This window comes from Ostrea edulis, chromosome 9, assembly GCF_947568905.1.
Source record: "Ostrea edulis chromosome 9, xbOstEdul1.1, whole genome shotgun sequence".
Lineage (NCBI taxonomy): Eukaryota > Metazoa > Mollusca > Bivalvia > Ostreida > Ostreidae > Ostrea > Ostrea edulis.
This window is the reverse complement of record NC_079172.1, coordinates 32,617,851-32,631,386: the sequence shown is the minus strand read 5'-3', so window position 1 is coordinate 32,631,386 and position 13,536 is coordinate 32,617,851. Positions and strand designations below refer to the sequence as shown.

General features: G+C 40.4%; 2 protein-coding genes across 3 annotated transcripts in view; one reads left to right on the top strand and one right to left on the bottom strand.

Annotated features, from left to right (window-relative positions):
* Positions 1-13,536, top strand: part of LOC125657684 (ciliary-associated calcium-binding coiled-coil protein 1-like) — a 56,371-nt gene that overhangs the window by 28,915 nt on the left and 13,920 nt on the right. For both annotated transcript variants that reach the window (XM_048888412.2, XM_056150249.1), the window contains exon 2: positions 10,972-11,095. The gene's annotated coding sequence lies outside the window, so the exon portion shown is untranslated. The remainder of the gene's footprint in view (positions 1-10,971; positions 11,096-13,536) is intronic.
* On the bottom strand, positions 514-1,164 carry LOC125660331 (uncharacterized). The gene has a single exon (XM_048892140.2). The coding sequence runs from the start codon at positions 1,162-1,164 to the stop codon at positions 514-516; it is 651 nt and encodes a 216-aa protein (XP_048748097.2).

Genomic DNA, 13,536 nt, shown 5'->3' with positions numbered 1-13,536 from the left:
GGTATTCGGTGCAGAGATTTAAGACCTTTTACTATTGCCGAATACATCGTATGCTACAGCTTCCAACAAGCACACCATGTAGTATTCGTCACCACAGTCTGTTCAATAGAGCACGTCATCAGAAACTGTTCTGATTGATTGATTGAATTTTGTTTAACGTCCCTCACGAGAATTTTTCACTCATATGGAGATGTCACCATTGCAGGTAAAGAACTGCAAAATCTAGGCCTATGTTCGGCGCTTACGGCCTTTGAGCAGGGAGGGATATTTATCGTACTACATCTGCTGTGGCACGGGACCTGGATTTTTGCGATCTCATCCAAAGGACCGCACAACTTAATCGCTTCTTACGACAAGCAAGGGATACTGAGGACCTATTCTAACCCGGATCCTCACGAGACTAAGCTGTTCTGCAGCAGCCCGCCATCACAAACTCTTCTGTAAAGCATGCCATCACAGACTGTTCTGTAAAGCACGCCATCATGTCTCCAAACTGTTCTATAGAGCCAACCATCATGTTGACTGTTCTGTAGAACACACCATCACAGACTGTCCTGTAGGGCACGCCACCATGTCCCCAGACTGTTCTGTAGAGCACGCCATAATGTCCCCAGACTGTTCAGTTGAGCACGCTATCATGTCCCCAGACTGTTCTGTAGAGCACGCCATCACACACTGTTCTGTAGAGCACGCCATCACAGACTGTTCTGTAGAGCACACCATCATGTCCTCAGACTGTTCTGGAGAGCACGCCATCATGTCTCCAGACTGTTCTGTAGAACACGGCATCATGTCCCCAGACTGTTCTGTAGAGCACGCCATCATGTCCTCAGACTGTTCTGTAGAGCACGCCATCAAAGACTGTTTTGTAAAGCACGCCATCACACACCGTTCTGTAGAGCACGCCATCACAGACTGTTCTGTAGAGCACACCATCATGTCCTCAGACTGTTCTGGAGAGCACGCTATCATGTCCCCAGACTGTTCTGTAGAGCACGCCATCACACACTGTTCTGTAAAGCACGCCATCACACACTGTTCTGTAGAGCACGCCATCACAGACTGTTCTGTAGAGCACGCCATCACAGACTGTTCTGTAGAGCACGCCATCACAGACTGTTCTGTAGAGCACGCCATCACAGACTGTTCTGTAGAGCACGCCATCAAAGACTATTCTGTAGAGCACGCCATCACAGACTGTTCTGTAAAGCACGACATCACAGACTGTTCTGTTAAGTACGCCATCACACACTGTTCTGTAGAGGACGCTATCACAGACTGTTCTGTAGAGCACGCCATCACAGACTGTTCTGTAGAGCACGCCATCACAGACTGTTTTGTAAAGCACGCCATCACACACCGTTCTGTAAAGCACGCCATCACAGACTGTTCTGTAAAGCACGCCATCACAGACTGTTCTGTTAAGCACGCCATCACAGACTGTTCTGTAGAGCACGCCATCACAGACTGTTCTGTAGAGCACGCCATCACAGACTGTTCTGTAGAGCACGCCATCAAAGACTGTTTTGTAAAGCACGCCATCACACACCGTTCTATAATTAAAGCACGCCATCAAAGACTGTTCTGTAAAGCACGCCATCACAGACTGTTCTGTAAAGCACGCCATCACACATTGTTTTGTAAAGCACGCCATCACAGACTGTTCAGTAAAGCACGCCATCACAGACTGTTCTGTAAAGCACGCCATCACACACTGTTCTGTAAAACACGCCATCACAGGCTGTTCTGTAAAGCACGCCATCACAGACTGTTCTGTTAAGCACGCCATCACAGACTGTTCTGTTAAGCACGCCATCACAGACTGTTCTGTAAAGCACACCATCATACATTGTTCTGTAAAGCACGCCATCACAGACTGTTCTGTTAAGCACGCCATCACAGACTGTTCTGTTAAGCACGCCATCACACACTGTTCTGTAAAGCACGCCACCACAGACTGTTCTGTTAAGCACGCCATCACTGACTGTTCTGTTAAGCACGCCATCACAGACTGTTCTGTTAAGCACGCCATCACAGACTGTTCTGTAAAGCACGCCATCATACATTGTTCTGTAAAGCACGCCATCACAGACTGTTCTGTTAAGCACGCCATCACAGACTGTTCTGTTAAGCACGCCATCACACACTGTTCTGTAAAGCACGCCATCACAGACTGTTCTGTTAAGCACGCCATCACTGACTATTCTGTTAGTGCACACCATCATCTCCCCACTGTTCTGCAGAGGACGCCATCACAAACTGTTCTGTAAAGCACGTCATCATGTCCTCAGACTGTTCTGTAGAGTCCGGCCTTCATGTCTTCAAACTGTTCTGTAGAGCACACCATCAGATATTGTTCTATAGACCACGCCATCACAGATTGTTCTGTAGAGCACGCCATCACAGACTGTTCTGTATAGCACGTCATCACAGCCTATTCTGTAATGCACGTCATCACAGCCTGTTCTGTAGAGCACGCCATCATATCCTCAAACTGTTATGTAGAGCACCATGAGGAACTATAGACTTCACAGACTGTTCTGTAAAGCACGGTATCATGTCTCCAAACTGTTCTGTAGACTACGCCATCATGCTCCCAGGCATTTCTGTTAAGCACGCCATCACAGACTATTCTGTTAGTGCACGGCATCATTTCCCACTGTTCTGTAGAGGACACCATCACAAATTGTTTTGTAGAGCACGCCATCACAGACTGTTCTGTAGAGCACGCCATCACAGAGTGTTCTGTAGAGAACGCTATCACAGACTGTTCTGTAGAGGACGCCACCACAGACTGTTCTGTAGAACAAGCCATCATAAATTGTTCCGAGCATGCCATCAGAGACTGTTCTCATTCGAAGGATCGCCCTATTTAGTCGCCTCTTACGACAATCAAGGGGTACTGAGGACCTGTTCTAACCCAGAGCCTGCCATCATGCTCCCAGACTTTTCTGTTAAGCACGCCATCACAGACTATTCTGTTAGTACATGCTATCATCTTCCCACTGTTCTATAGAGCACGCCATCACAGACTGTTCTGTAGAGGACGCCATCATAGACTGTTCTGTAGAGGACGCCATCACAAACTGTTCTGCAGAGCACGCCATCAGAGACTGTTCTGTAAAACACGCCATCACTGACTGTTCTGTAGAACACGCCATCACTGACTGTTCTTAAGTGATCGCTATTATGTCCCCACTGTTCACTAGCGTATGCTATCATGCTCCCAAACTGTTCTGTAGAGCCCGCCATCACACAACGTCGGAAACCCACGGTCGGTCGCTCTACCTACCGTGGGTCACAAGGCCAGTATTTTCGCTGGGAGGTGTGTCTCGGCTTCTATATGCGATTGGTCGCTTTACCATTCCTTATTGTGACATTTAACCAATGAAAAGGTCCCTTATTTCCAGCCATCGGTAGCATAGTAAAACATGCTTTCGAAGCCAAGATTTTTACTACGTTTAAAGTTGGACAAGTTACAAAAAATTCAGCGAGATGCTTTATCTGCATTATTGAAGCGGAGGGTGTATTTGTGTCTATAAAGACCGGGGGGGGGGGGGGGGGGGGGGGGGAGTCTTGTGTTACCAAGCTTTTGTACAGGTCTACACGTCCAGCACGAGTTCGAAGTTCAATCATACGGGAGCAATGTGGTGTGTTTTTTTTAACAGACTTGGTATTTCATCGGTTTTTATAGGTATGTTAAACTTACTTGCGTATTAAGGTATTCAGTGTACATGTATAATGACCATATTTCATATATAATAAATGGATGGTGGAATATTTGTAATCATGGTATCATTTTGAAGGGTTCATGATATAGAAATAATTCACCATAGGAATTTTCAAAATTTTGTTTACTGCTTGATTTATTTCACCTAGCATTTAACATTGAAGTATATGGGGAAAGCATGTTTTATTAAAACGTTTTAAAAACAAATTATATTTTCATACTAATCTCTTGGTAGAAAGTTACTTACACCTTCTTTTTATGAAAATATGAAATAAAATTAATCATTGACCACACACATTTTTAGAAAATTAGATTTTTCTTATTTTTACAAAGGGCAGACAACTCTTTCAAAAAGTCTTAAGTGCTAAAAGGTCAGCTTCTAATAATTTACTGGTTATGTGAATTTCATCTGCTTCACTTTCATCATTATTAACAATGAACTTTTATGTTGATCTAAATCCTTCAAAATTGTTCAATATCCTTTCATTATACATGGAATACTTTAAGTACTGCCGTAATTTGTTCCATTTGGATTGTCGGCACAATTTGAGCCAGTAATTGTAACCTTCGATCTTTACATACCTCCCTCGTGTAAACACAATTGATGTCTCACCTACACTAATTACAAAATGACATGTGAACGGGATTGTAAGACCATATCTTAATTCAAATTTGCATCTAATTTTTAAATTGTATCATGCATGACTGATTTTATTCACGTGCCATGAAGCAGTGATGATAATAATTTAAATAAACATATCAGAGGCGGATCCAGGATTTCCAAAAGGGGGCACATGTGAAAGTGAAGTATTGGTTAAAATAATCAGCCATTTTGGGTGCCAGATCTGGAGTTTTCATCTATATATCTTTGATAGTGGCACAACAAAACACACACATTTTCATGGGCGTCGCCATTACAGCTGACACTTTGAGTACCGGGAATATGTGGGTAATCGTAGAGCGACCGACCGTGGGTTTCCGACGATGGCCATCACAGACTGTTCTGTAGAGCACGCCAACATGACCTCAGATTGTTCTTTTGTTCTGTAGAGGTATTTTGGTAATTAATTCATGTCTGACCAGGTCACCATTTGATGAAATGATTCGCCCAAATCAATGATACATGTATAGTATCCATGCTGGTGTTTCATTGTTTGTTTGTAATCGACCAAGGTGTGTCGAGTGACTCTTTCCCAGTCGGAACACCTCGCCCTTTACTCCGTGACTTCGTCTTTTTCATTCTCTTCCAGAGTTATCGGTCCTTTCTCTCCCTTATAGCGAGCGAAGCTCGCCACGCGACGCGACGAGCTCGCTCCAATGATTACGCAATTGAGTCACGTGGTTTGCTCTTCATCAGCTGAAAACAAACTTTGCTCACAAACCAAACTCTTCCACTTAGGCATTATGGGATAGCGATTTCTTAGGCCGCGTATACTGTGACGTCACTGAAGAATGACGAAAAAACATAACGTCAAACGTAAACAACTTTCAAATCAAGAATGTAAACATCAAGTTCATTACTTTACACAATAATTTGAACAGAGTCTCTCTTTTTTTTAATGATCTTTTGATCATTTTATGTTTAAAATAAAATCCATACTTTTATATTAATGCTCTTAATATCAATATCTTCAAACTTTTAACTGCGAACTACTTCTTTAGTGTTATTTGCCTGCGTGATAATCGCGGACTCACAATATACAAATCTGTATATTGTGCTGCGTCACATAGGAAAGCAATCGGATCACGCGCTCGTCCTTTTCCGTAAGAAGACTCGGACGTGGATCGGCGCAAGAATTGCATCAAATCGATGCATTTCTTCGCCGGAAGCGCGCCCGTGGATGAGTGTTAAAAGGCCAGAACCGAATCCCTGAATAATATGTTATTTATATTTTCACCACAGATTCAGTTTTGGTATCATTAACGTCTTATTCACTCTAATACATAACATGTAAGTGGAAATTGATAGTGGCACAATACCTTAGATGTGTATAATATCTTAGATGCATTTGAAAGTTCACGTTTCATAGTGTAACGTACGACTGTGACGTCAAAGTTACGTTTATGTATACGTAGCAACCAACTCTGATGGCGTCGATCCACATACGAGGTTCATTTGCGGTTACGGAAATAGCCGAGTAGTTACGATTGATAGGAGAGGTCTATTCGTAGGTGACGTAATGAGGCCTCGACGGGGAGTTTGCAGCTGAAAAATGATGGGGACTACCCATAATGCCTCCGGAAAAATGTCGCCGTCACTGCGGTATACTTCATTGACAATCCCGTAATTAAAATAATTAGATTGTTTAGAAAGTACAATTACCGTTCTTAAATTCCAGACAAGCTTTCTCATAGCTTCAAACGTTTTGTTTTTGCTTGGTTTGAGAGAAGAAAAAACATTGCAGCTAATATGACGTCACAATTTGTAACTGTTTACACCAAGCGCGTTATATTTCCCGCGTTAAATGAAGAGGCGGTTAAAAGTCACGTTGCAAGATATTAATGGGCTTCGCTCGTCTCAACGGTCACACCGTACAACATATTAGCGAGCGAAACTCGCGTCGCGAAGTGACGCGACGAGCTTGCTCCAATGATTACGCAATTGAGTCACGTGGTTTGCTCTTCATCAGCTGAAAAATGATGGGGACTACCCATAATGCCTCCGGAAAAATGTCGCCGTCACTGCGGTATACTTAATTGACAATCACGTAATTGAAATAATTAGATTGTTTAGAAAGTACAATTAATATTTTTAAATTCCAGACAAGCTTTCTCATAGCTTCAAACGTTTTGTTTTTACTTGGTTTGAGAAAAGAAAAAGCATTGCAGCTAATATGACGTCACAATTTGTAACTGTTTACACCAAGCGCGTTATATTTCCCGCGTTAAATGAAGAGGCGGATAAAAGTCGTGTTGCAAGATGTTAATGGGCTTCGCTCGTCTCAACGGTCAGACCGTACAACATATTATAAGGAGTGATAACTCTGTGGAAGAGAATGCGTCTTTTTATGAAGTAAAGGGCGAGGGGTTCCGATTGACGTCTTTACAATACGACAGTGAAACTCCCAAACTCCCCGTCGAGGCCTCATTACGTCACCTACGAATAGTGAGTTTGGTTTGTGAGCAAACGAACTCTGGTGGAAGTTTGTACGACAGTTTCGAGATACGAACTCTTCTGTGTAGGGGGTGCATTTAGTGGAACTTTGAATGCCTAAGTGGGACAGAGTGGACCTACAGTCAACAAGGAAGACGATAAAATGTGATAAAAAGCGGCTTCTCTTAGATATGGTACTTATGACCAACAAAATAATGTGATATGATAAGATTCTGTGTGTTTGATTAAGCCCTGAATACTTATCACTTACTTAGTTTGTGTATCAGTTGAATTTGGGTGATCAAACAGCATATGAGAAACTTACTGAGTATATTCACTTACGCAGTGATGGATATTTGTCCCACTCCCGCGTGTAATCAACTTGTTTCGCGTTTCACTATGTACAAGGAGAGTACTCCAAAGGGAAATAACTCGGACGTATCTCGAGACCGGCGTATGTATTAACCCCATTATTACTCGGAGTTCCTCATGTGGCTCATACTCGCATAGCGAAATCATCCAAGGATTGCCAATTGTTACAGAATGCATTTCCGAGTTGTGCGAGAAAATTCAAAGTGCATATTTTTACACTCTGCTTGTACTCAGAGCAACAGAACTGCTTCTCTATACAATATCAGTCGACGGACTGGGGTTGGATTGGGGATGTAGAGAACACTCCTAGACTGCAGTCGCTCTACACATTGCAGAAATTATATACCATTCTCGGTATTGAAAATATGAATATTTCAAAAGAAAATGCGAGAAAGTACAAATATCTTGCATAATTCAACTTTGATAAAAGTTTACTCTGTGGTACGTGTCTCGGTGGGTCGTGCGATCTTGAGCCTTTGATAGATCTTAAAGTATATATCTTACTGAGTATTAATGGGGGCAGATACACATGAATCTTTGTAAAATGAAAAGGAAAAATCTAGGCCCAGTGGTCGAGTGTCTGTGGGCGTGACAACCCTCGACAGCACATATATCGTGTTTGAGAACTCATACTATAAATATCACCTGCACCGGAAGTATCACGTGACTGCAGTGTGTAAATTCAAAATCCTATCAAGGTACGGTAGTATCACATTTAGTTAATGTTATTGCTACACAAATTTCGTGCATGAATATGATCGATCGTAATTTCAAGTAAATCATACCGATCCGTGAAGTGCAATTTAGTAGTTTATGATGAAGAACCCGAAAGAATAAAGGGCTTTTTATAAAGATAATGATGAAGAGTGTATGAAGTTCCAAAACGTTTTCCCTCACGTTTGCATTGCAAGACCGCTAGTTTCTCTGTTTTTGTTGTTGGTTTTTTTTTATTATTTACTTTTGAAACAGAGACAACCATGAATACAAAAAATATAATTATGATTTACACAAAATGACACGTTTTCTAATACATATATGTTGTCGTTGCTACCGTGAGGGCGAACGCAGGTACATATTCAATCAAATTAAAATTAGATGTTAGATCTGCTCACATACTCGCTACACAAACGTTTTTGTAGAGTATGAGAGCGGATCTAACATCTAATTTTAATTTGATTGGAAAAGATCCAAAATTCTTTTTCAGGGGAGTGGATTCCACACCATGCATTGTGTTCCAGAAGGTCCAATTAACACTTAGTGTTGACACCTGGAAGTATATGTAAGTTGGGAAATACAATATATCAATTATTCACCAAACTCGGACCCCCCCCCCCCCCCACCTCTATATGCTCGCTTGACATAGTCTCTACCAATGGAATAAAGATGTTTGATAAAATAGTGTAATGAAGATAGCACCTTAGTATAAAAATTTTTAATAGATATCCTTGAATGTTGTGTAATAATCATGTAGCATAGAAGTATTTTCCATAGACTGCAGTCCCGTGAGGATCCGGGTTATAATAGGTCCTCAGTACCCCTTGCTTGCCACAAGAGGTGACTAAATGGGGCTTTCCTTCGGATGAGAGCAGAAAAACTGAAATCCCGTATCACAGGAGGTGAGACATGATAAAGATCCTTCCTAGCCTGGTACCCGAGGCCTTCCGATGTCCAAATAACGTTCGTTCTTTGAACATCGAAGGCCTCGGGTACCACGCTAAGATCCTTCCCAGCTCAAAGGCCGTATTATCGCCGAGCATATCACAGGCACTTGTTTCTGTAGATAAGTTGTGACCTCTGTTATTATTAGTATACAGAGGTCACAACTTATTTTAAGAAACAAGTGCTTGTGGAGCATTGCAGCCCTTCACTAGCAATGGTGACGTTTCCATATGAGTGAAAAATTATCAAGCGAGACGTTAAGCAATACACAACCAACCAACCAAAGACTGTAGCAAATTAGAACAACACCATAGGTGTCAACGGCAAACCAACACGTCAACAACACAGCTTTACATAGATGTCAACGGCAAACCAACACGTCAACAACACAGCTTTACATAGATGTCAACGGCAAACCAACACGTCAACAACACAGCTTTACATAGATGTCAACGGCAAACCAACACGTCAACAACACAGCTTTACATAGATGTCAACGGCAAACCAGCACGTCAACAACACAGCTTTACATAGATGTCAACGGCAAACCAACACGTCAACAACACAGCTTTACATAGATGTCAACGGCAAACCAACACGTCAACAACACAGCTTTACATAGATGTCAACGGCAAACCAACACGTCAACAACACAGCTTTACATAGATGTCAACGGCAAACCAACACATCAACAACACAGCTTTACATAGATGTCAACGGCAAACCAACACGTCAACAACACAGCTTTACATAGATGTCAACGGCAAACCAACACGTCAACAACACAGCTTTACATAGATGTCAACGGCAAACCAACACGTCAACAACACAGCTTTACATAGATGTCAACGGCAAACCAACACGTCAACAACACAGCTTTACATAGATGTCAACGGCAAACCAACACGTCAACAACACAGCTTTATTACAAACGAGATTATTTCAGCTTCTCCATCATCATCTTCCCAAATTTATGTTGTTATGGGTCAGAACAAACCCTTAATATAGCGCAGCAGAATTTACTAACAAAAGACAATTAAACAATTGATGATATTCATTTACAATTAATAACTGAAAGAAAATTGTAACAATAGCACAGTACTAACTTACTGTAATTGAATAATGAATCCAAACAGAATCTACACATACAAAAAATAGTAATTCCAAAACCCTAGTTCCCAGTATGAATGATAAAATCCAAAAGTATATAAAAGTGTCTAACCAGAGCTTCTTTCATCATAAGAATTTCAGTGTATATATACTAGGAATGAATTTTCTAGTACAATCTTGACAGACAATAATGCAACCATTTCGTCATCTTTTTACTAAACATAACATGAGGTCTAGAACAATCTTGGTCACAGGTGTCAATGAAATCGATATTTACTTCTCTAGAGCAATCTACGTCACAGGTGTCAATGAAATCAATATTTACTTCTCTAGAGCAATCTAGGTCACAGGTGACAATTTAGTGCAAGGAAATAGTACACAACAATGTAGTAATATTTCATTATCACCTGCATAAATATAGTATTTATGTATCTCAACTGAGTCGATACCCGAGAACATGCTCTGCGTATGGTCAATTCTATGGTCGTTATGATCTAATTTGCAAGAACAAGTTATTGTAGAATGCTGTCTGACGTGTTTCATACCACTTGTTCAAACTCCCCGTCGAACTCTGGTGGAAGTTTGACCACTTGTTAGACCATTCCTTACATGATGATTACTCCGTGTTATACCTGATCAAGATGTAGTGCTCACGGCCAGTTTGACGGGTTAACATAGAATGCTTACTCCTCCTGAGCACCTGATCTTACCTCTGGTATGTTCAGGTGTCTGTGTGTGCCATTCTCTTAATTTTGTATGAGATCAATCATTGTTCGTTGTCTTCACTTGTTCATTGTTTAAAATCGTAATCTTTATGAGGATTAATTGTAGTATATGGACATTGATTGCATATTTCAGCAGATTGCTACATGTTGTGACCCTACCACCCCACCCCACCCCCACCCCACCCCATTTTTAGATAAAAACTATAAATTGGTAACGATTCGCTGAGATCCATTCAAAAGCCTACATGATAATTCAGGCTGATCATGATTATTTGTTGCAGGCCATGAAAAGGTAACCCCAAGGCAATGAGGAGGAGGGGGTGTCATCATGTTGCACATCACCAAGGAGTTGAAATTGGATACTTGGAATGATCGTTTGCTTTTTTTGATGAAGAAAAACCAGAGGTTTGTTTTTTTTCTGTTGCGTCAAAACATAAGACCGTGACGACACTTCTATCGTTCTGCCTCAGCAATGGGGCGCACTGCATTGTGCAGGGGACCATAAGACTAGGATGAATTTGAGATGATATACAGAAGGTCATAATCTCAGGTCAAAGTTCATGATCTCAGGTCAATAAAATGTGTTTTGCAAGTCAATAGAAGACAGTCGTTATGATTTTGGGAGCTCAAAACTCAAGTGAACTTTTCTGATCGCCTTTTGTCCATCCGCCTGTCTGTTTGTCGGTAAGCTTTTCATCTTCTCAAGAACTACAACACTAATTTCAGTCAAACTTGGTAAAAATCATCCTTGAGAGGAGGGATATAAGTTTTTCAGATGAAGGTTCATGCCCTTTTCAAAGTGGAAATAATCACGAAGAGGCAAAAATATGATGGGGCATTTAAAAATCTTCTTAAGAACCAATGTGCCAGAAAAGTTTAGATTTACATTAAAGCTTTCTAACATAGTGCAGATTCAAGTTTGTTCAAATCATGGTCCCGGGGTTAGGACGGACACAATAGGGGATAAAAAAAATTACATTCGGATATATAAGGAAAATCTCAAAAACCACCAGTCTGGGCCAGAAAAGGTAAAATTTACATGAAAGCTTCCTGACAATGCAGATTCAAGTTTGTTCAAACCATGCCCCCGGGGGTACTTTAAGGTGGGGCCACATCAGGGGATCAAAGTTTTACATACGAATATGTAGGAACATCTTTAAGAATCTTCTTCTCAAGAACAACAGGACTATGATTAGTCATATTTATATGCAAGAATCATTTGTTAGTGAAGATTCAGATTGCGGCCCTCTGAAGTAGGTACGACTACAATAGGGTTTCACTTTGAAATATATAGGGAAATATTTTTAAGAAACAACAGGACCATAATTAGTCATATTGATATGCAAGGAACTTCAGATAGTTTCAATTCAAGTTTGTTCAATTCAGGGGCCTCGGTAGTACATGTAAGGTGCGGCCACAATATCAGATCAACGTTTTATATGGGAATATACAGGGAATTAATTAAACAAATTATTTTCATGAGTAGCAGGGCCACACTAAATCATGTTCCCAAGTTGTGTGAATTGAAGATTTTTAATGCCCCCGCAAATATAGCCGAGACATATTGTTTTGTCCTGTCTTTCTGTCTGTCCGACCTTTAACCTTGCTTATAACTTACGAATAGTGAGTTCCATGTATGTAGGGCTGTCATATTTCATATGCACATACCTTGTGACAAGACCTTCTTTGGTACCACAGTCTTTAACTCTGTGACCTTGGCGTTTGGCCTACTTTTAAGAAAAGCTAACCTATTCAATATCTTCTAAACTATTTACAGTAGTTGAAATCTGGACAACCTTGTGCTCGATATAAACAATTTTTAAAAAAGGTCATTCGATGAATATCACTAGAGATTTAACAAAATCAGACAAACCCGATTTCAAAAGACGGCATAGCTCTTAATGTTAGCGAACTTTTCAGAAAATAAAATACAAAACCTCTAAGTTAAGGCATTAATGAACATCTTGGGACATTGTAAATTGCATAATTCAAACTTTGATGTTTTACTAAATCGTCGAAGGCCGTATGTCACAGCTTAAGTTGGGAGGTCCTTTCAAATCTTTAACCTTGCTCATAACCTTTGAATAGTGAGTAATAAGGCTCTCATATTTCATAGATGCATTTCATGTGACAAAACCTTTTTTGACACCAAAACTCCTAACCTTGTAACCTTCACTTTACTTTTAAGAAAACCTAGCCTATTAAATATCTCCTGAACTCTTTAAGATAGGGCTTTCATATTGTATATGGATTCTTTATAGAAAAACCGTTCAAATAATATCATGTTGTTTGACTTTTGTTTTTAAGAAAACATAACCTATTCAATATCTCCCGAACTATTCAAGGTGGTGATTTCATATTTTGAATTTAGCTAAATCTTTCATATCATACTATGATCTTTGACATTGTGACTTTGACCTTCTCCAGAACAACAAGGTCATGTTAGTCAGATTGGTGTTGAAGCATTCCCTATGTTGTATGGATTCAAGTTCGGTTATGTCGTGACCCTTTGGGGCTATTTTGTGGACACAATATGGTATCAATTTTTTTTCATGGAATAAAGATAAAATAAAAGTTTTAAAAATCACAGCAGCTGAACAACAGCGGGGTCAAAGTGATTCAGGTGAACCATTTGGTCCATGAGTCTCTTGTACATTCTATACTTATTATGTTATTTAACGAAAATCTACGACTTTCTGATGTTGATATATATTTCTGTTTATGTATATCTGACATTTTTTAAAAAGAAAACGAGATGTGTTTGTGTGTGTTTGTAAAACACAAATGCCCCTGATAATAGTCAATTCCAAAGATGGCCAAGGTCACAAGGAAAAATATTTTGGTAC

Bases quoted from the DNA above. Each gene is read 5' to 3' on its own strand.
- LOC125660331 (XM_048892140.2), bottom strand. From the start codon at position 1,164: ATGGCGTGCTCTACAGAACAGTCTGTGATGGCGTGCTCTACAGAACAG.